General features: G+C 48.8%; 1 protein-coding gene across 1 annotated transcript in view; it reads right to left on the reverse strand.

Annotated features, from left to right (window-relative positions):
• Nucleotides 1-22,978, reverse strand: part of ADAMTS15 (ADAM metallopeptidase with thrombospondin type 1 motif 15) — a 241,208-nt gene that overhangs the window by 95,975 nt on the left and 122,255 nt on the right. Inside the window, exon 2 of the mRNA XM_069614130.1 lies at nucleotides 3,984-4,116. Coding sequence (XP_069470231.1) covers nucleotides 3,984-4,116 — 133 coding nt within the window. The remainder of the gene's footprint in view (nucleotides 1-3,983; nucleotides 4,117-22,978) is intronic.

Here is a 22,978-nt window from a genome sequence, read left to right on the forward strand (position 1 = left end):
TTGATGATTCTAGGAAAACATTACCAGGAGGCCAGGAATAAATGTAAGATGTGCCATTAACCATCATTACACATCCATTGTTTTATTTTTGTGAGAGAATCAAGAGTCACAAGTGGTGCTTCCAGTAGTGTTCAATGAATGAAAATACTTTGCCAAGATGGCCGCTATGGTTGTTGAAGGCGGGGCTCCTTACACAGCACCCCTTCCATTACAATAGCGGACGGAAAAGTGAGATGCTGTGAACCTGGCACGGCAACGGCAGGCGGCGCCTCCACCACAATGCCAGGACCTGCATTGACAGGTCACAAAGTCATTGCCGCAATGTTTAGTGAATTGGCAAGACTTCCCCTCCGACTCCCTTCAGACACCTCAAAGATACTGCAACTCCACCACTGCTCAAACTTCTATGATTAACAATACAATGAGGCCAGACACACAGTGTACACTAGCCAACCCCACTTCACAGTACAATCCTGCATCACGGTACAACCCCACATCACGGTACAACCCTGCATCAACCCTGCATCACGGTACAACCCCGCACCATGGTACAACCTTCTATCATGGTACAACCCCGCATCACGGTACAACCCTGCATCACGGTACAACCCAGCATCACGGTGCAACCACGCATCACAGTGCAACCCCGCATCGCAGTTTAACCATGCATCACAGTACAACCCTGCATCACAGTACAACCACGCATCACAGTACAACCCCGCATCACAGTACAACCCCGCATCACGGTACAACCCTGCATCACAGCACATCACACTGCAACCATGCATCACAGTACAACCCTGCATCACAGTACGACCCTGCATCACAGTACAACCACGCATCACAGTACAACCCCGCATCACAGTACAACCCCACATCACAGTACAACCCTGCATCACGGTACAACCCTGCATCACGGTACAACCCTGCTTCACTGTACAACCCAGCATCCCAGTGCAACAATGCATCACAGTGCAACCCTGCATCACAGTACAACCCTCCATCACGGTACAACCCTGCATCACGGTACAACCCTGCATCACAGTACAAGCCTGCATCACAGCACATCACACTGCAACCATGCATCACAGTGCAACCCTGCATCACAGTACAACCTCCTATCACAGTACAACCCTGCATCACGGTACAACCCTGCATCACACTACAACCCCCACACCACAGTACAACCCTGCATCACATTACAACCCTGAATCACAGCACATCACAATGCAACCATGCATCACAGTGCAACCCTGCATCACAGCACATCACACTGCAACCATGCATCACAGTGCAACCCCACATCACGGTACAACCCTGCATCACAGCACATCACACTGCAACCATGCATCACAGTGCAACCCCGCATCACGGTACAACCCTGCATCACAGTACAACCCTGTATCACAGCACATCACACTGCAACCATGCATCACAGTACAACCCCCATCACAGTACAACCCTGCATCACAGTACAACCCTGCATCACAGCACATCACACTGCAACCACGCATCACAGTACAACTCTGCATCACAGCACATCACACTGCAACCATGCATCACAGTGCAACCCGGCATCACAGCACATCACACTGCAACCATACATCACAGTGCGACCCCGCATCACGGTACATCAAAGTGCAACCATGCATAACTGTACAACCCCCATCACAGTACAACCCTGCATCACAGTACAACCCTGCATCACAGCACATCACACTGCAACCATGCATCACAGTGCAACCCAGCATCACAGCACATCACAGTGCAACCATGCATCACAGTACAACCCCCATCACAGTACAACCCTGCATCACAGTACAACCCTGCATCACAGCACATCAAACTGCAACCACTCATCACAGTACAACTCTGCATCACAGCACATCACACTGCAACCATGCATCACAGTGCAACCCTGCATCACAGCACATCACACTGCAACCATGCATCACAGTGCGACCCCGCATCACGGTACATCAAAGTGCAACCATGCATAACTTTACAACCCCCATCACAGTACAACCCTGCATCACAGTACAACCCTGCATCACAGCACATCACACTGCAACCATGCATCACAGTGCAACCCAGCATCACAGCACATCACAGTGCAACCATGCATCACAGTGCAACTCTGCATCACAGCACATCACAATGCAACCATGCATCACAGTGCAACCCCGCATCACGGTACAACCCTGCATCACAGTACAACCCTGCATCACAGCACATCACAATGCAACCATGCATCACAGTGCAACCCCGCATCACGGTACAACCCTGCATCACAGTACAACCCTGTATCACAGCACATCACACTGCAACCATGCATCACAGTGCAACCCTGCATCACAGCACATCACACTGCAACCATGCATCACAGTACAACCCTGCATCACAGCACATCACACTGCAACCATGCATCACAGTACAACCCCCATCACAGTACAACCCTGCATCACAGTCCAACCCTGCATCACAGCACATCACACTGCAACCACGCATCACAGTACAACCCTGCATCACAGCACATCACACTGCAAAGTGCAACCCTGCATCACAGCACATCACACTGCAACCATGCATCACAGTGCGACCCCGCATCACGGTACATCAAAGTGCAACCATGCATAACTGTACAACCCCCATCACAGTACAACCCTGCATCACAGTACAACCCTGCATCACAGCACATCACACTGCAACCATGCATCACAGTGCAACCCTGCATCACAGCACATCACACTGCAACCATGCATCACAGTGCAACCCTGCATCACAGCACATCACACTGCAACCATGCATCACAGTGCGACCCCGCATCACGGTACATCAAAGTGCAACCATGCATAACTGTACAACCCCCATCACAGTACAACCCTGCATCACAGTACAACCCTGCATCACAGCACATCACACTGCAACCATGCATCACAGTGCAACCCAGCATCACAGCACATCACAGTGCAACCATGCATCACAGTGCAACTCTGCATCACAGCATATCACAGTGCAACCATGCATCACAGTGCAACCCCGCATCACGGTACAACGCTGCATCACAGTGCAACTCTGCATCACAGCACATCACAATGCAACCATGCATCACAGTGCAACCCAGCATCACAGCACATCACAGTGCAACCATGCATCACACTGCAACTCTGCATCACAGCACATCACAATGCAACCATGCATCACAGTGCAACCCCGCATCACGGTACAACCCTGCATCACAGTACAACCCTGCATCACAGCACATCACACTGCAACCCTGCATCACAGTACAACCCTGCATCACAGTACATCACACTGCAACCCTGCATCACAGCACATCACACTGCAACCATGCATCACAGTGCAACCCCGCACATTCCAAATAAGGAATTGCCATGTTGCTAAGTATGATTACGGAATCTTCTGCCACTTTTTATGCTAACCTCAAAACATATGACATGAACGCATGAACACTAGTGTGTACCGCACAAACCCATGCTTGACCCCAAGCAAGCCCACCACAACGTGTACCCACCTTGGTAATCACGGACGCCCAGGCCTCCAAAACACTTACAGGGCTCCCCACACAGAGCGTGGTTCCTCTGCCTGCACACGGCAACACTGCGGCAATGTCCGTGCCCCCCCTCTACTCCTATTAACTGCTCACCCCAAACCCCCCATCTCTCACTTGCCTCTCGCGGGTCTCTAAACAAGGCAGAAGGCACCCTATACACGACACAATAGCGCAACTGTCTCATCCTCTGCAGGTTTGGTACACAATAAAAAGGCGTCATATTTGCTGGTATCACAGGTGGCCATGTTCTAAACATAAGAGTTTAACAAGCTCTGGATGTTTAAACTGCAAACCATGACCGCTTCCTGCAAACACACCCGCATATCAGGATTGAAATCTTCAGCCACATCTCACGGGCAGGACTAGACAATGGGTGCAATGCAGACGATGCGCGCTCCCGCGCCCTTACCCAGCTCGTGCGCTGTTGTGAAAGCGGAGGGCAGGCCGTCGTCCTCGATCACGGAGCAGCTGCGCTTAGGATCACACATTGTGCCCACATCTGCCATCCCCAGCGTGTCACACGTGCTGGCGCCGCACAGGTCCTGCGGGAAAGAAGCGGGCCACGGAGTTAGAAGATTGGGGGACAGTGAGGCCGCTGAAGGCGGGGGCGCGCAGCTGATTTGTTAGGTGCTTTCGCCAAAGCGCCGTGCATAAATAAACCAGTGCAATAATGTGAAGGGTACATTTAGACAGTCATGATGGGTTTAAGACACAGTTGAGTTCTGAGTAGATCTGATGTGAAGAGGCGCGGGCCTGATTCACAGAACGTGTTCCTATTGGATTGCGCCATTATGAAGCGCTCCGGTGACTCAGGCCCAGAGAGTTCCAGTGGTTGCGCGCCAGCGGAGTGAAAGAGCGAAAGCGAGACTGGGCGCAGGGTGGCTTAGGGGCTACCAGGAGAAACTAGGTTTAAAGATGGAAGGGAGCGAGGGAGGAAGGTAAAAGGAGATTATGGAGCAGATGTGGCAGGGGGCAAGGCCATGGAGAGACTTGAAAACGATACAAGGGAAGTGGCACATTATGGCTTTCATGCCCTGCCAGTAGGGCGCACATGACCTTTAACGGCCCACTAGCCCGAGTAAAGGCAGGCCCGAGTGAAGCGAGGGCCTCCGCTCGGGCTGTGGGTTCATCTGGGATGCGGACCCAGGTTTAACCCGGGTTCATCGGTAGATTTGCGCTGCTAGCCCAGCCGATCTCCTGCTGGAAAATGAAAAAAATAGAAACAGAACACAAAATGGCCGCCGACATGGAAAAGTCCCATTTCCATGTCTATGGCGGCAGCCAGACGGGAGGAGCTCTGGGACTGGAGCGCAATGCTCTAGTCCTGCAGGTAAGTGGAGGGGGAAAGAGGAGGTAATTATGCAAATTAGGCAGTGACATCATCTAGCTACTTCTGGCGACTTCTAGGGGAGCCAATAGCTACTTTCTTCACTGAGGAGTTGGCAACACTGTCTATCCGCAATGATAGCAAAAAATAAAACGCCACCCGGGTGAAGGGCTTCCGGTTGCTGCAACAGCAGGTAAGGATTGTGAATTCTCGCCTGCTGTTCCAGCCACCCGAATGGCTGAGCGCCCTTCCCGGGGTGCGAATAGACGAGATTCAAAAGATGGCAAAAAAAGGTACAGAAGAGAGGGGAGGGCAGAGGTGTAGGGGAAAGGCTGCACAGACTGGGGGCGGGGGGCAAGATGAGAGGAGGGGAAGACCGATAAGAGTGACGAGCAATAGCGAGGAAGAGAGAGAATCAAGAAAATAAGAAGTTTAGTATCGGGAAAGGTAAAGAAAGGGAGGGCGTTGTGTATAGTGTACAGTTTGAAACCAAAGTAGCGAGCAGTGTTGGAAAGGTGTCGGAAAAAGAAAGCAGAAGTAAGAGAGCACCCAGATTTCACGCAGAAAGTGAGAAAGGAAGACTACTGAGAGGAAAGACAAGAGGGGGAGGAAACACAGGAGCAGGAACAGTGAATGCGGGGAAGAAGAGAATCTCCGTTTAAGCGGCATTGAGATGAAGGGAGTGAGTGCACACCCGAGACTGGATTGGTGAATGAGACAGGCAGAGATGGCGGTATGAACAGTGCTGGTCATTGGGCCGGCTCTCGGCGGATCCGAGATCCGGCACCAGATGTGTAGCCGGATCTCGGGATCCGGCCAGAGTCAGCCGCCCAAACCCATGAACCGTGCTAGAAAAAAGAAAGAAAAAAAAAAGCGTCCGCGACGGCAGCATTGCCGTTTACCGCGGCTTTGCCAGTGGTGTGCAATGCACAAGGCTCACTACATGTACAACTGAAAGGAGTCAGTTGTACATGTAGCGAGCATTGTGCTTTACACACCAGTGCCAGAGCCGCATCAAAGGCAATGCTGCCCTCGCGGGCGTTTTTTTTTTTGGCACAACAAAATGAGCCAGGGCTCATCAAGGGGGCCTGGCCTAACTGCAGGGGTCCTGCTGGCCCGTTAGGCCACGCCCCCCTGAAGAGCCCCGGCTCAATGGGCTACTGGCACCCCTGCCAGGCAGCCTTTTGTAGTGATCAACACCCTCTCCCCCTGGGGAAGAGGGTGCTGATCTCTGCATTTACTTTCTATTCAGCCTTAATGGGGACGCTTCCCCTCGGCAGCTGGGGAGGGGCGGCGTCACCATTAAGGCTGAAAGGGTGAGGCCGCTGAGGCCGTTTTCCTGAAGAAGGCCTCAGCTTCCAGTGGCCTCACGTTTCTCTCCATAATGGTGGCACCGGCCCATGGGCATCTCCTGCTTAAAGGGATGCCTCGCAGGTGCGGCGCCACCATTATGGCTGAAAGGCATTTTTTGCTGGAGCCTGAAGCTTTTGCACACGAGAGAGAGCTTCAGGCTTCAGAAAAAAATCCTTTTCGTGTAGTGGCCGGGGCTGGCAGGGGAGATCAGTGGGCCCCACAGGGTCCCGCCTCAAATCAGCCCGGCAGGCCCCGTCCCACTTAAAGCCCTGTGGTAAAAGGCAATGTTGCCTTTGTGGGTGCTTTTTTTTCTTTCTTTTTTTTTAAGTATTTATCTGATCGGCTGGCCACTACCAACCCCGCCCCCTCTAGACCTCGCCCCCTCTTCCCCAACTCCTCCCCCACCCGGCACTTGTGGGATCACCCACCACATTTTTTCCATTTCCACCACTGGGTATGAAGAGAGTCAGAAAAGGAAGAGAAGGAGAAATGGATCCTGGAGTCATCGGTGTCGAGGTGGGAAGAAAGGCCAAAGGAAGAGATAACAGAGGAAAGAGGAGAGTGCACAAAACTCAGCCTTGAGGAACACTGTGTAAAAGCGGGAAAGTAGGGGAGCACCCCATGAGATGTAAAAGGATCAATCGGACACATATGATTCGAACCACTGAAGAACAAAGGCAGGAAAACCCAGAGGCCAGAGTGTAAAGGAGGGGAAAGGTCCAGAAGGATGAGAATTTATGAGAGCCTGAAGTGGCGAGCAGATGGAAGCGAATAAAAGATGCTCCTCTTGTGCAAACCCCTCCAGAGAGACCACAGTACTAAAGAGAATCGCCTGTGACAGCAACACCCCTTCAGTGTAGAGACACACAGAACAGACAGAGCCACTAGACGATACATCCAGCAGAGAATGGAAACCTATCCCGCAGTGTGATCTTGAGTGAAGGACAGAACTAGTCCATAGGCACGGTGCTTGCTCCTGAATGAGGATCCTAACTGTTTCCAGATAATCACCTTCTCAGGTGACCTCCTTGCCTCCACAGCCTTGAGGGCACCAGACTTTCCAGCAGAGATATCCCTCAATCCATGTCAGAGTTGGGAGATACAGTTCCCTCCATTGCCAGCCCTCAGTGAAAGCCTGGATCCACCAGCGGGGACAGTAGCCGGTCAAAAACCGACGTCCAACAGCACGAAACTCGGCTAGAGCGAGATAGCCTGTCCAATCCCTGCCCAACCTTTCAAATATGGCTGCTGTATTTCCAGACTCTTCTACCAGATCCTATAGCAAAGAGAAGGCAAGACCAATGGCTGCTACGCTGGGCTCCCTGATCCTCGTGCCCACCTTCCTGTTCCCTTCCCTAGTATCAGAAAGTGGGCTCCACCCACTTCACATAGTGACTCCATCATGGCAGCATTCCCGCGTTATGAGATACTTTGAAACTACTAATTTGGTGATTGGTCACAAATCAAAAGCATCGTGACATAACATAACCATGGAAGAATAATCCCTCGGGAGATCCAACACTGATTAACCAGCTTACAATATGTTATTCCCGACACTGATTAATCTTCACTCCAATAATACAGTATATGGTTTGCAGACATATTTGTAGTGCTACATCATTTGACAGTTAATTAAGCAGTAATACCCAATCCGGAAGGTGGGAACAGGTGGTAACTGCCCGGGGCCCAAGTTACAACTTACCGTTGGCCCCCAGTGCCATTACGACCCTTCCAGAGGGCCGAATCAGATAATATTGCTATTAGCACCACGGGTTTGCAATCCCAAAACCCGGGCTGCAGACAGCAATGCATTTTGTATAAATCAACTGGACGCCTCACGGTGTCCCGTGCATTCATAACAAATATTTAACTAAGATGGACGCCATGGAGCCGGAAGACGGGGCTCCAAGCGGAGCCCCTCCTCTATTTCCATGGCGGTCTAAGAGTGTGGAGCGGCAGCTGTGGTTGAGCCGGCGTCCAGGGCATCCTAAAATGGCTTCCTCTCGGAAATGCCTTCTTCCGCAGGTTTAAATCATTTAAAAAACAATGTTAATGGGGTGTCACGGGGAAGGAGGTGTGTGATCGGAACAAGAGACCTATAATGGATGACACTGTCTCGGGAGGATAGCTCAGAGGCAACGTACTTGCCTTGGAAGCAAGACGACACGGAGCACCACAGGTTCGATCTCCGGGTCCACGCTTAGAAACCTCTGGGTGTTGAGCACGTTATAAATAACCAATGCAATGGATGGGAGAGAAGTGCAATGGATGGGAGAGAAGTGCAATGGATGGAAGACATGTGCAATGGATGGGAGAGAGGTGCAATGGATCGGAGAGAGGTGCAATGGATGGGAGAGATGTGCAATGGATGGGAGACATGTGCAATGGTGGGAGAGATGTGCAATGGATGGAAGACATGTGCAATGGATGGGAGAAAAGTGCAATGGTGGGAGGGATGTGCAATGGATGGAAGACATGTGCAATGGATGGGAGAGATGTGCAATGGTGGGAGAGATGTGCAATGGATGGAAGACATGTGCAATGGTGGGAGGGATGTGCAATGGTGGGAGAGATGTGCAATGGTGAGAGAGAGGTGCAATGGATGGGAGAAAGGTGAAATGGATGGGAGAGAGGTGCAATGAGGAGTGGGGGCGGATGTCAGAGGGCCGGAAAGGCAGCGTGTGGTGGGGGCAGTGGGGTAGACACCCTCCATTATAAAAGTAGGCAATCTGAAAGAAGGGCAACATTGAGCAAAAGGGTCTATCTTCTCCTGGTTCAAAAATCTATCCATGGTAAGGCACCACTGTATCTATACAACTCTACAGGCCTTCTCATAATCTGCGCTCTGCCTCCTCGACTATCCTTATGGCTCCTCTACCTCCCTGTGCTTCCTCTCGCTTCCTCTCTTTCTCTCTTCTTGCTCCACCTGCATGGAATTCTCTTCCCCTGGATGTTGCGAGAAAAAGTCTACATGTATTTGTTCAAAACCAAACTAAAAGCCCACCTCCTTGCTTTTGAGTTACCCTCTTTAACTATCTCTCACCTGCCTGCTAGCTAACATTTGTCCCTCGCCTCTAACCTGCCTCTGTCCCTCACTTCCTCTGCCTCCATTATAGCACTTCACCCATCTTGGTCACGTCCCGAGCACAGCTGGCCGTACCGCCTACCTGCACTTAAAAATGTCTAATGTTGGTTGTCCTTAATTTATATATGTCCCCTTATGTATTGTCCCCGGAGACTGTTCCATTTCCTCCCCTCCACAACCTGGTCCGAATGTCCCTCAAACACCCCATTGTAATAAGCTCACTGCTTCCCATCACATCTGATTTCTTATCTATTGTTCTTTTTTTGTGATCAAAAGGACATTGTTCCTCTTTATATAACTAAATAAATGAAGACAAACACGAGCCTGTCATGCTCGGGGCATATTGGACTCATTATATGGATAGCAGAGGCAAACAATTGAAACTAACCCACTCACAAAATGTACACCTTTGATCACATTTCAAGGCTGGATACATAGGGTGTTGCCAGTTAAAGGAGAAGCTGTTAAAGTTATGCATTCCTTATAAATCACCCAACCAGGTTCTCAAGTTCATTTTGAATTTCACACAGTTTGGAACTATTTTCAATTCTGCTGAGAGATTTTTTTTATTTTTATTTTTATTGATTATTTATAAGCGCCTCTACACCATAAAGTGTTTCCAGGAGCCACAAGACAAAAGGGGGTCGGGGGCAAGGGCCCTACTAGGCCTGGAGACATTCCGGATTGTTGCAGTGTTTGGACCCAGACAATGCCAAAGTCATTTCTCCATGTTGACGCATGTTGGATGCCAGTGCAGCCAGGAAATTGTTTAAATGTGAAGAAGAAGCTGCTGATCAGACCACGACGCAGGGACACGTTTGGTGGTGTTTAATGGAACGGCATACGTATATATGCTGTTGGATGCATGCCACGCCCGTGCATATGCACCTTTACGCAGCGAGTGAAGCCGATGTTGTGGTGGCTTGAATGGACAGCTTTGTATTTTGGGATTTAGTGCAATCCAACACAGGTCTATTGGCCTCATTACAACCCCGGCAGTAGCCGTGCCAGTAAAAACGGCAGGCTGCCGCCGGAGTTGTGTTTTTTCCCAGTGCCTGGCTTTAGTGAATCACCGTGGCATTACAGCCCCGGCGGTCCGTGAAGCCAAGCGCCGGAAAATGTCACACCCCATTCCCATTTGAGTCCCCTAGGACTCAATGGGAATGGGGATGACGGTAGCACCAGCACCGTTCATAGCCGCGCCGATGCTACCGTGAAAGTCTGCGAGCGGGTGCCGTTCTGCATTTCGGCATTCATGCAATCCACGAATTTGATATGAAAAAGTTTTTAAGATCTTGTGTAAAAGATGTAGGTTGTGGGTGATGTTTGTGATGTCTGTACACTGGTTTATGGTCTTCCCATCTAATGCCATTCCATCAAATGTTTTCCATCTGAAAACGTTGCATCTAATACATGTTATTTATTTATTTATTTGTTTTTGAGGGGGGTTCACCCCCCAACCCTTTTTTTTTTACCCTTTATGATGCACCTAAACAAAAATTAACCCTTTACCCACCCCAAAAAATGCAATAGATGCAAAGTTTTTGGATGGGATAAATTCAATGGAATGGCATTAGGTGGAAAGACCAGATACCCTGCACACCATTCCCTGTTATTGTCACCTAATAGCAATGAACGAAAGGTATGTCTGGGATATTTGTAACGGTTTCTTTTATAAAGTTGCTCTTTGCATGTTTTGAGGTGGCATTACCTTGTGTATTTGTACTTGACCGTTTTTATCCATGTAATGTCTGCTGTATGGGGGCAGCATTGATGCACTGTTTTATGCCGACAAAATGCATCAAAGAAGGAGCACCACCACCACCACCACGGCTTTCCAGGTGAAACATGTCTCTTCTTCAATTGCGAAGATTTCGACAATGTGTCATTTACCCACATCAAGAGGCACCGGTGTGGTCTAGAAAGTGGAGTACAATTCCGTCATTGTGCTCTTTGCTTCCCGCCACTAACTACAGTGTTCAGAATTCCTGAAATGACACAATAACAAACACCTCTTTGAAGAATGTCTACCACAATTTTAAGAAACAGTTTGCCATCCCGCTGGCCAGACCTGAGGGGTTTCTGTGTGCTTTGAAATAGGCAAACAATTGTGGGGATTTGGGTCTAAGAGAACTAAGCCACATCTCACAATGAAGCACTGGAGTTGGTGTAGGCTACACTGTCATTTTCTGAACAAGCAGCCTGCTTAGATAAAATGTTATTGTATATGGAGTTCATTGACGCCTGTGAGCCTATACTATAAACAAAACTCCTCCCTTTACCATTACAGCAGAAAATGATGTTATGTTAAAGGTTCCTGTACCGCGCACTGTTGCCACCTGCGTGGTCTCTTGGTGCTCTGGTGGATCTGGGGGTGAGTTAGTAGGATTGACTGGGAAATAAAGAGAAAGAGAGCTGTAATGTGCTGTTGTCAGCTTCAGTTTGGTGACACCGTTCACCGAGCATAGGTGTGTTTTTCAGTTGGTAGATGCCATGTGGTGTTGGGGGTGGCTATTTGTTTTGGAGTTGTGGTGTTGTGAAGTGTGTGCGGTTTGTTGTGCTGTAGTGATGCGGCTGTGTTTACTTGAGAGTTTGAGAGGTGTATACAGAAGGGTGAGTTTTTAGTAGGGTTGGTTGGTGGCAGTACCCTTTCCTACCCGCACTGCTCTGGCCAACAGTGGCCCACATCCCTTCCCCTGTTCTACATTCTGGTGTGCAGCAATTGCCAGCCTTATGGGTTCCTCCAGGGGTGATGTGTTCCCTGTGCCCCGTGGTCCGTCCGTGTGAGCGTCCTGGGCTTTCATTTCCTTATCTACTGCATTCTGGGAGTTGCAATCTTGGACAGTTCACTTGAATATAATGCACAGGACTGGAACGACATGTCCAAGGTGACATGGAGTCATCTGGTAACCTTAGTGATACTACAAAGAATACCCTGCTCAGCATCTAAGTGTTAAGGAGTCACCCCCTCTATGATCCAGAAGACAGCATGGTGGGCCGGTTTCCCAAGATCTGGAATGCAGGTGCTTTGGACAGATTTCCTGGTTCATGAGATTCCTGAGCCCTCCTGCGTCTAAGCCGGAATCCAGAATCCCGGCTCTGCGCCTCGACTCTCGTCTTCATGTAATTGTTCAGTACCCGGACCTTTCCGGCCTCATGTGGTTCTCCCTTATTTAATTTGAACACTTGCAATTGTTCAATGGGCCTTCCGTAGTGCTAGTGCCATTCTGCACATCACTAGAACATCCTGCTTTTGTGAACTGCACTGGCTCCCGATGCAAGCCTGTATCATTGTTAAATCCTGCTGCGTGATCTACAAGCCTATCACCCTGAGGGCACCAAGCGACCTCACTGCGAAAGACAGCATCTCTGGAGGCCTACGATCCACCAGAAGCAAGGACATTGTTGACTTGAAGCCTCTCTCACTGAAAGAATAGACAGAACTGTAGAGGAGCAGGCATGTGCGTCACTGATAGGGCCCACCCCATAACCTCCAACCTATTGGATAAACAAAAGGAGGACACTGTGCATGACACCAGGTATTATTCCAATGCTTCATTGAGTGTATGAGAGACGATATGCACTCAGACAACAGTAATGAATGTGCCCTCGAACTGAAATGGTAGCAAGAGATCTGCAGACACCACTGATCATCGAAGAGCTGTGCAGGACATCTGACAGGTCAAAAGCGACGTCATGAGGAGAAGACACAATGATGCACTGAAACAAGATAAGAATACTTAAAGAATTAAGATATAACTGAAGAAGTAAAGTAACATACATAAAAGTGAGAAGAACCATACATACAAAGAAGATAAATAACCAGATGAGTAGTAAATGTATATACATGAGAATGCAAGGTAGATGAACCACATAAAAGCTTGCTGCAGTAGAAAACATAACACGGATGAAGCAGCCATGATGGAAAGATGGATGTCGGATCTGAATAAGAGTAAGCGATGAGCTCGAAGGAGGGAAACCAGGGCTGCAGAGCTGAGAGATGCTCGTGCATGAACAAAGAATAGCGGTGGGCCAAAGATCAAGGGTTCCACTGCAAGAAGTAACTGGAGTGTACAAAGAGAGGCAACAAGGATAAGCAATGTATGCAGGCCATATTTCTCTTAGATTAAGTAAATGAGCCAACATTTGCAAATGTCAAGTATTGACAATTAGAGCTGCAGAAAAGCATATGTGAGACGGACCAACCAAGTCTCTAGAGGTCGAAGAGGGTAATGGCCCCTGACATAATCAAATCAAATAGCACTAAATAGACAGCGAAATTGACAAAATCATGGTCTCTTCAGGTGGGACAAGATCAGAAAATAAGGCCTGTCCATAAATCACTGGAAAAAGTTAACTATTTATCTCAACTCCCCTTAAAGTTCCAGAGAAGAGAACATCCATCAAGTTCAAGTACAAAGAGAGGCCTTAACTGAAGGCTTGGTTGATGAGAGATGGTAGACTAATTAGGCAAGTGGGCAACGTTGTTCTCTGCACCTGGGTTTCATTTTGATTACGTGCTGCTAGTGAGCCGAGTGTCCAAGTGGGGAGAGTATGCCAACCTATCATGAGGGCCTATGCAACGATGGGCATACAAAGTTGCAGGGGCCAATCCACTGCAGTTATACTGTTATAATCTGTATTCCATGTAGTCAGAGGGAAGTTTGAGGTTTGCCTGCCAGATGAGGGGCAACCAATAATGTTACTAACACTTACAGAACCTATGGGTAGATATGTTCCCCTAACCAATCCCTCTGTTAAATAGGTTTGATTATTTGCCATGTAGGATGACATCACAGCTGACACACATCGAGGAATAAAGTATTTGTGCACCTGAAATATAACAGAGTGTGTGGACTACGATTCGCTGTTTGCCAGGTTTCCCTACTTTATTGAGTTGATAATAAAGTAGAGTCTGTCCGGTTATTTGGGCCCAAGATTGTTTATTATGTTAACCCCATTCTGTGCATAAATACACTCAAAAGTGTTAATGCACAGAACCACAGGCTCACAGTGTTAAAATCCCTGATAAAATAACAAGAGGGAAACATTACTTTGCTGTTCTCCCTAACTAACTAACAACAAGAGAACACCAGACTGGTAAACTCCTTGGTAAACCAACACAATGAGAGCTCCATACTGCTAAATGTCCTTAAAAGCTAACAAGAGAACACCACACTGCTAAACTCCATTAGAACCTAACAAGAGAACACCACACTGCTAAACTCCCTTAAAAAAGAACAGTAGAACACGACACTGATAAATGCACATCATAAACAAACAACCGGAGAACACCACACTACTAGACTCCCTGAAACACTAACAACAGGTGAACACAACACTGGTAATCCTCCAAATAAACTAACAAGTGAACAGCACAATGTTGAACTCCTTGACAAACGAACAACAGAATATCACTCTGCTAACTCTCTGATAAACTAGCACACAAGGTAGATCCACCCGGTATTCTCCCTTATAAACTAATAACAGAAAGCACCTTGCCAGCAAATTCCCTGTTAAACTAAAAGCAGGAGAACACTGCTCTGCTAAACTCTCTAACAACTTAACAACAAAAGAACACCACACTCCTTGATGAAGGAAAAACAGGAGAATCCAACACTGCCAATCATTTTGATAAACTAACAATCCTCCACTGACTTGATCTTCTTTTCCCAACAAGTCAAGCAACCGCAGATGCAGGCGCTCGGTGTCGGAAGCGGCGCATTTGCCAATCGCGTTGTGCGTCTTGACGCTAAGACGGCGAGAGTGCCTTTCCTCTAGTGCATCCTAGGGCATCCTGGTGTATTGTTGGCTCTGGCTCCTGCCATTCTGGCCCTCTAGCTCCTTGTGGATCAACGAGGTTGATGGCGAGGCTGACAGCAAAGAACTTAAGCAGTGGGCCAGGGGGCCGCCATGATCTGGAGGCTGATGGTGGGCGAGCTAGGAGCTACGAGCCGTGAGCTGCGAATCAGCAGTGTCTAGCAGTGCCCACCAGTGATCAGCCGGTAAGCTGATAAACCCACTAAGCCCGGTGTCAGGCAAATAGCTGCCTTAGAGCCTTAGAGTCTCCCCCAGTCCCCCCTGTGTTTTCTTGTGCTGTGTTCTGTCTTTTTTTGTCTCACCCTCTGTGTGGTGCGTTTTCTGCACCTTCGCTCTCAGCAGCGTGAGAGGTGGCATTAGTGGCTTGTACGGAGGCAGAAGCTGGATCCTGAGCTAAACCCTAGAGCCTTCGGTGAGCGCAAAGTCAGCTTGCTAATGATTACGGTATCATGCAGGGGGCACATTTGCAATCTGGCAATCTGGTAATCTGGCAATCTGGCATTCTGGCAATCTGGTAATTTAACACCCAGCTAGTTTGAACCCGAGTTCGCTACCCAGGGCTGGGTGGACTGCCTTGGTTGATGCGAGAGGATTAGTGCTTATTGCAGTTTTGTGTGCATTTGAGTCCTTAAAGTACTTACAGTATCTGCAAAGGGTTACACTAGTAACAACAGTAACATCTGCTTGACAGCATCTATTCCAAAGCATGGTGGACATCATCTTGCTTAATTCGGCCAAGCCTATGGCCCTGTTAGACGAAGACCAAAGAGAAAACCCTGGAGTAGGTGTCAAGTCACACTTGCCAGGTGGAGGTAAAGCTCTACTAAGCACCCAACCTATGAAGAATGGCAAAGCTCCTGCATGTGGCCCTTTGCCTGGAAACTCGTCCTCCGTGTTTCAAGACCCTGTAAACATCGCTGCACTGTGCAATGAAATCTCAATGATGAATCGCAACCCCCCCCCGGCCCCCTCTGTGTCGATGTCTGTGAAAACGCGGCAGGGTCTGGTGGCAATGTTGCTAAAGGAAAAAAAGGAAGTCTCCTTTCAAAACAAATCCAATGGACTATATCCATCTACCCGCTCAACAAGTGGAGCGCTCCAGACAACCAACAATGATCTGAGGGACCCTATCCATCTAGCCGGTCAACAAGTGGAGCGCTCCAGACAACCAACAATGATCTGAGGGACCCTATCCATCTAGCCGGTCAACAAGTGGAGCGCTCCAGCAAACCAACACTGATCTAATGGTCTATATCCATCTAGCCGCTCAACAAGTGGAGCGCTCCAGCAAACCAACACTGATCTGACGGACCGTATCCATCTAGCCGGTCAGCAAGTGGAGTGCGCTCCAGCAAACCAACACTGATCTGACTGACTGTATCCATCTAGCCGGTCAACAAGTGGAGCGCGCTCCAGCAAACCAACACTGATCTAATGGTCTATATCCATCTAGCCACTCAACAAGTGGAGCGCGCTCCAGCAAACCAACACTGAACTAATGGACTATATCCATCTAGCCGCTCAACAAGTGGAGCGCTCCAGCAAACCAACACTGATCTAATGGACTATATCCATCTAGCTGCTCAACAAGTGGAGTGCACTCCAGCAAACCAACACTGATCTAATGGTCTATATCCATCTAGCCACTCAACAAGTGGAGCGCGCTCCAGCAAACCAACACTGAACTAATGGACTGTATCCATCTAGCCGCTCAACAAGTGGAGCGCTCCAGCAAACCAACACTGATCTGACGGACTGTATCCATCTAGCCGGTCAGCAAGTGGAGTGCGCTCCAGCAAACCAACACTGATCTAATAGACTATATCCATCTAGCCGCTCAACAAGTGGAGCGCGCTCCAGCAAACCAACACTGATCTAATGGACTATATCCATCTAGCCACTCAACAAGTGGAGCGCGCTCCAGCAAACCAACACTGATCTGACTGACTGTATCCATCTAGCCGGTCAGCAAGTGGAGTGCGCTCCAGCAAACCAACACTGATCTAATGGACTATATCCATCCAGCTGCTCAACAAGTGGAGCACTCTCCAGCAAACCAACACTGATCTAATGGACTATATCCATCTAGCCGCTCAACAAGTGGAGCGCACTCCAGCAAACCAACACTGATCTAATGGACTATATCCATCTAGCCGCTCAACAAGTGGAGCGCACTCCAGAAAACCAACACTGATCTAATGGTCTATATCCATCTAGCCACTCAACAAGTGGAGCGCGCTCCAGCAAACCAACACTGATCTAATGGTCTATATCCATCAGGTCACTCAACAAGTGGCGCGCGCGCCTGCAAACCAACACTGATCTAATGGACTGTATCCATCTAGCCACTCAACAAGTGGCGCATGCTCCAGCAAACCAAAATGGTTTACTAGTGCCCAGGGCGATGGCTCTAGGTGGAAAGTCATACTCCACGGGCCTCTGGACAAATGGATGTACCCAAGGGCGAAGTGTCCCGAAGCCAAAACCATGGTTAGCCCCGAGATGTTAACCATACGAGTAGCTGAGTTTCGGGGGAGTTCAAGTGATAGCGCAGGGCACCAGCCTGCTTGACTCAATGGAGGAAAGCCCCCCCTCCCTGTACCCACTGTCCAAATCTTCCATCCCCAACTTTCTCTCAGGATCCTACATCTGGTGACTACAGCATGAAGACAGTCTTTGGGAAATTTATTAGGATCGAGGAAATGTGCGCAAACATTGGGAGCCCATTCTTGAACAGATTTTGTTTGTTAGATCTCTGGAAACAGATCCCCGGTCTTTTGGTTATCTCCAGCCCAGATTTTCTGCGAGCTGAACTCCTGAACTAGTTTATTGTTACGAATTGGGCACTGATTGAAGGTATTTCTCCTATGGTGCCCTCATTACTGTCCTTGCATAGGGACCTATTGCTCATCTGGGGTTTCCGATTGACCGTCTGTGTACAGCGATCAGCAGGGGCTCACCAGTCAGGCATCCCGACGGCCATCTGCACATTCCAGCTTATAACCATGATGCTGGCCAATCGCCCATTAGGGAAAATCTGCTGCCTGGGGGTGCCATTGCTCTGTCTGATGCCACTAGGCCTTATGCTTGCCCAGGGGACAGGGTGTGCACCCCAAGAGGTATGGAAATTGAGAATATGTAAAGATAACTTGTGCTTCTCCTCCCGCCAGGGTGACAAACGGCCCGAATCTTGTTCGTTTATCCCCAATCCCCTTGGCGGACCAGCCAGAACTGAAACGTGTGTTGTCATGGAACAGCGCTGGCATCAAGAAACATATGGTTGACTCCGAGTGGTAGATCTGGCGTACTCTCACAATTTGATAGCCATGCCGGAGATGTGGTCGCTTATGGCACACGATCTCCAGGGTATGCCTCTTTCCACATCCCAGCTGTAAAGGGGAAGATAGGGCGCCCGAGTTACGGCATTATTTGTTGGGTAAAGGTGGATCTATTCCGGTCAATCGTTATGGGCCACATTGTTTCTGATGATTTAATGGAAATCCAAATGTGCTGCTCTGATGGATCATGGCTCTTGTGCATCAATGTGCATAACCACCAAAGCACCCCTGCCAATAACTCCCTATTGCTGCTACTGGAGGACAGAATCACCAGATGGAGGGAAAGCCATCCTGGTCCATCAAACATGATCATCTGTGGGGATTTTAATCTTCAATTTGAACCACTGGTTATTATGGCAGGCCTCCAGGAAGGCAAGGATCTGAGATGGTGCGTGGAAGACTTGGTGGCAGCTTATCCCAGGAGGCTGCATAGATTTGAAAGAGACATAGCAAGTCTGATCATGACGCTGGGCCTAAGGGCATGAAAGTGACGTTTCAAAAGTGATCAACCTGCAAGCAAGACCTATGACATGTACGCTAATTCCGGTTTGACAGACTATATTCTGGTAAACGTGGAAGCCTGGGTTCATCTGTATGATTTTGGGGTGCTGAAGAGGCCAGAAAGAAACCCTATTCCGATTGTAGCCCTGGCCAAAGGGTCATTCTTTGGTGTAAAAGGGGGGGGGGCACAGGTCTGAGTTAACTCCAGCGAAGACAGGAAGTAAAGCAAGGTGTCCCGTAAAGTGCCACACATCAATCCATGAACTGGAAATGCATCGATCCTGCCTCTGTTGGAGTCCTTAAGCATTGAATCTGCCTCTTCTGGAGTCCTTATGCATAGATCCTGCCTGTGCTGAAGTCCTTATGCGTCGATGCTGCTTCTGCTGGAGTCCTTATGCATCGAACCTGCCTCTGCTGGAGTCCTTCTGCCTTACTGAGGGGTGCAACGTGGGCTGTTTGTTGCCCGTATATGAAAGTATTATGAGTGTTCTAGGCAGCAGCCTGAGCAAAGTTAGGACTATCATGAGAAGCAGGGGGAAGAGTAGGACACTCTGGTATGATAGGTTTTGTTGAGCCTCCAAAAGGTCCTAATCGAGTGTTCTAGGCGCCGTTGGGCCCAGGGCACGAGGGCCCCTGTGGTGGAAAAAGCGCAGTACCCCAAACTACTTAGGGGGAAAAAGGAGGAATACTCTGCGCAACGTTGGGAAAGCATTCTCCGGACAGCTAAATCCAGAGACGCCAAAGGCTTCTGTCCTCATGTTAACGCAGGAAGCAGTAGGGTGGTCCTCCCAGTGCAGGATACCACCTCTGAGGCGGCTTGGATCTCGCACTTTGGATTCCTGTATTGTAGGGTGGGAGCCTCTAAAGGCCCTAGCCAGGAGCCCACCACCCTCTATATGTCTGATGTCAAGACTGCCGTCCAATTGGTGCTATCGATTCAGGAGATTGAGAGGGTGTTAATTACCCAGAAGCCGGGAAAAGCTCCGGCCCCTGATTTAGTTCCTATTGATTGGTTTAGACAGGAGCCTATCATATGGCTTCCCTGTCTGCCAGCTTTTTAATGCCCTTGTGGTCGCTAACGGGTCTCCCTATTCTCGGACCCAGGCAATCCTTGTCCCCATATTTAAAAAGGGCGACAGGGACTACCTGGCTAATTATCGTCCAATTTCCCTCCTTGATACGGAGGTGGGAAGGTGTTTAGGTGTGCCACCGGATATTTTGGATGCAGTAGAGTCACTTTACTGCAACAACATAGCCGTTATTAGGCACTGGGGGCGGGGGGGGGGGGGGGCGAAGGCATCCTCTAAAATAGAAGTTGAGGCCAGCGTGTGAAAGAGTTGCAGAGTTGTGTACTTGCCCCGATCCTGTTCTGTCTTTTTATTAACCGAGTGATTGAGTTACTATTGTTCTAACAGACTGATGCCCCTTCTTTGGCGCTGGAGAAAATCCCCCTCTTACTATTTGTTGAAGACGCAGTATTGCTGTCCCTGCCCCCTACACGGCTAGGGGAGCAATTTGTTATTTTTGAGGCATTCTGCGCGGCCAATGGACTTGAGATTAATCTGCAGAAAGCTCAGTCCTTGGTGTTTTGTAAACCTTGTGCCAAGAAGCATCCTTGCCTGAAAGCGGTTTTGAAGGGCGGTTTAATTCAACAGGATGCAAGCTTCAATTTCTTGTGGGTCAGTCTAATGGCCAACTGTGCCTGGGCAGAACAGGGAAAGTGGGTGGGTTTAAAGCTGGCCAGGAGCAGTGCAGCCATATCTAGATTCATCAAGGCGCACAGGGTGGGTCCTTTCAGTGTAACCCTGCAAATCTGTAAGAGCCAGGCAGGGCAGGCAGCCCTGTATCGGGTTGATCTTTGGGGCACTCGTAATCTAGCAGACTTCCATGTTGTGGAACAGAAGTTCCTACAATCGGCTCCGGGGCTCCCTGTGAATGAGCCAAACACACACCAGTATGGTGGGAACTGGGCTTGCAGAGCATTGGGTGTATAGCTCAGCTGAGGCTGGTGTTTCTTTGGGCTAGACTGTGGTCTAGCAGTAAACTGGCCCATTACAGGAGAGCGGTCACCGATGTTCTGGTGTGCCCGGGTGGCCCAAACCTACGTTGGGATCAGGCGATTCGCAGGGAGCTGTCTGCAGCGGGAATTAAAGGCTACTGGTTGCAGCCGACACTATCCCAAGGAATTTCAAACAATTATTTCAGAGGGCCTCTAGGATAAGATGGGAGAGTGACACTAGATCGATCCTTGCAGACTCAGCCAGTCTAGCTCTCTATTTCGCCAGGAAATGAACCCCAGGATTCGAATGTTACCTGGATCGTATGCCTCCTATACTATCGAGGGCCCTATACATGGAGCTGCACACTGGCATTCTGCCCTCGGCATCTCTCGAGCATTATTGGAATGTGTCTCATTCGGCCATTTGTCCATTTTGCCCTAGTGCAGTAGAAAGCCTCAAGCATTTTGTTTTTTCCTGTCCAGCCTTAAGTATGCCAGGAAGAAATATTTGTTACCTCTGCTTATGCTCTCAAAATCTAATAGGGCCTACTGGGCGCTGCACTTCTGTTTGGCTGGCAATCCAATCGTGCTTTTTGGTACGGGGCACTTTCTGTTGCTTACATGATCTTTTAATACATTTTGTATTTTTTTTTGTATTGTATATAGTGCTTTTTACCAAAGCGCTTCACAGAAAATAGTCAACAGTACAATAAAATCAGCATAGGCGATGTTGTTCAAAATCAACCAGTAACAATCAGACAGATGACTGTCGTAAATGAGTTTTTAAGGAAGAGCGAAACAAAGAATAGGGTGTAATGGAGCGGAGGGATAGAGGAAGGAGGTTCGAGTGCAGAGGATCAAGAAGTTGGAAAGAACGGAAGTGGGATTGTGCACAGGGGGGCACGAGGAAGAGTAAGACAGAAAAGTCCTGCAGAGCAAAGAGACCGAGGGGGAGAACAGAATGAAAGAAGAGAAGCAAGGTAATCGGAGGCAAGCCCATCGAGAGATTTGAATACTAGGCAGAGGAAGTTGTATTTGAGCTGAGAGTTAAAAGAGAGCCATCCGAGAGAGTCAAGAGAGGAAGAGATTGAGTTAGAGTAAGAAATCAGACAAAGTGAGCGAATAGAGGCGTGATAGATTGATTTAGGAGGGTCAAGGCGGGAGCAGGGAAGACCAAAGAACAGGACAGGGCAGCAGAAGAGTCCAGAAAAGACTAGTGAGGAAACCAGAAGCTTAGCAGCATGAAAAGTGAGAAAAGGGTGAATTTTACGAATATTGTAGAGATGAAAACGACAGGCGCGTGAGGTGATTGAGATATGATGGGAGAAGGAGAGGTTAGAGTCAAGGTAAAGACCGAGATTGCGAGCCGAAGGAGAAATCAAGAGATAAGAGGGAGGGAAAGGGATAGAAGGAGGAGGAGACAGGAATGGAAGAACATTGGCAGGAAAGAAAAGAACTTCAGTCTTTCCGGCGTTTAGGGTAAGAAAATTAGAAGTCATCCACGACTTAATAGCAGTAAGGCAAGATGAGAGGGTGAGCTGGATGTCAGGTGTGAAAGATGAGAAGGAGAGAAAGAGCAGATTGTCATCCGCATAGAAGTGATGTGACACCTAACGGGGGCAAGAAAGGAGGTGTACAAGGAAAAAAGAAAAGGACTGAGACCAGACCCTTGTGGGACTCTGTGATCGAGAGGGAGAGAAGGAGAAATATTGCCGCCCCATGACACGGCCAAAGTTCGATTAGATAGGTAAGAAGAAAACCAGGAAAGTACGGTACCCCGAAAACCAAACGAGGAAAGAGAGTGCATTGTTTTATTCCCGGGTTTCTATGGGCTTATTGTATCGATGCATTTTATTGTTTTTCTTTGACTTTTATGACCTCGTATTGGTCGAAATAAAGTATTGATTGACTGAATCCTAGACTAAAATACTGACAAACACCCAGATGAACTAACAGAAGGCCACCACACGGATAAACTCAT

The sequence above is a fragment of the Ambystoma mexicanum genome, chromosome 9 (genome assembly GCF_040938575.1).
Source record: "Ambystoma mexicanum isolate Mex_15411 chromosome 9, UKY_AmexF1_1, whole genome shotgun sequence".
Classification (NCBI taxonomy): domain Eukaryota; kingdom Metazoa; phylum Chordata; class Amphibia; order Caudata; family Ambystomatidae; genus Ambystoma; species Ambystoma mexicanum.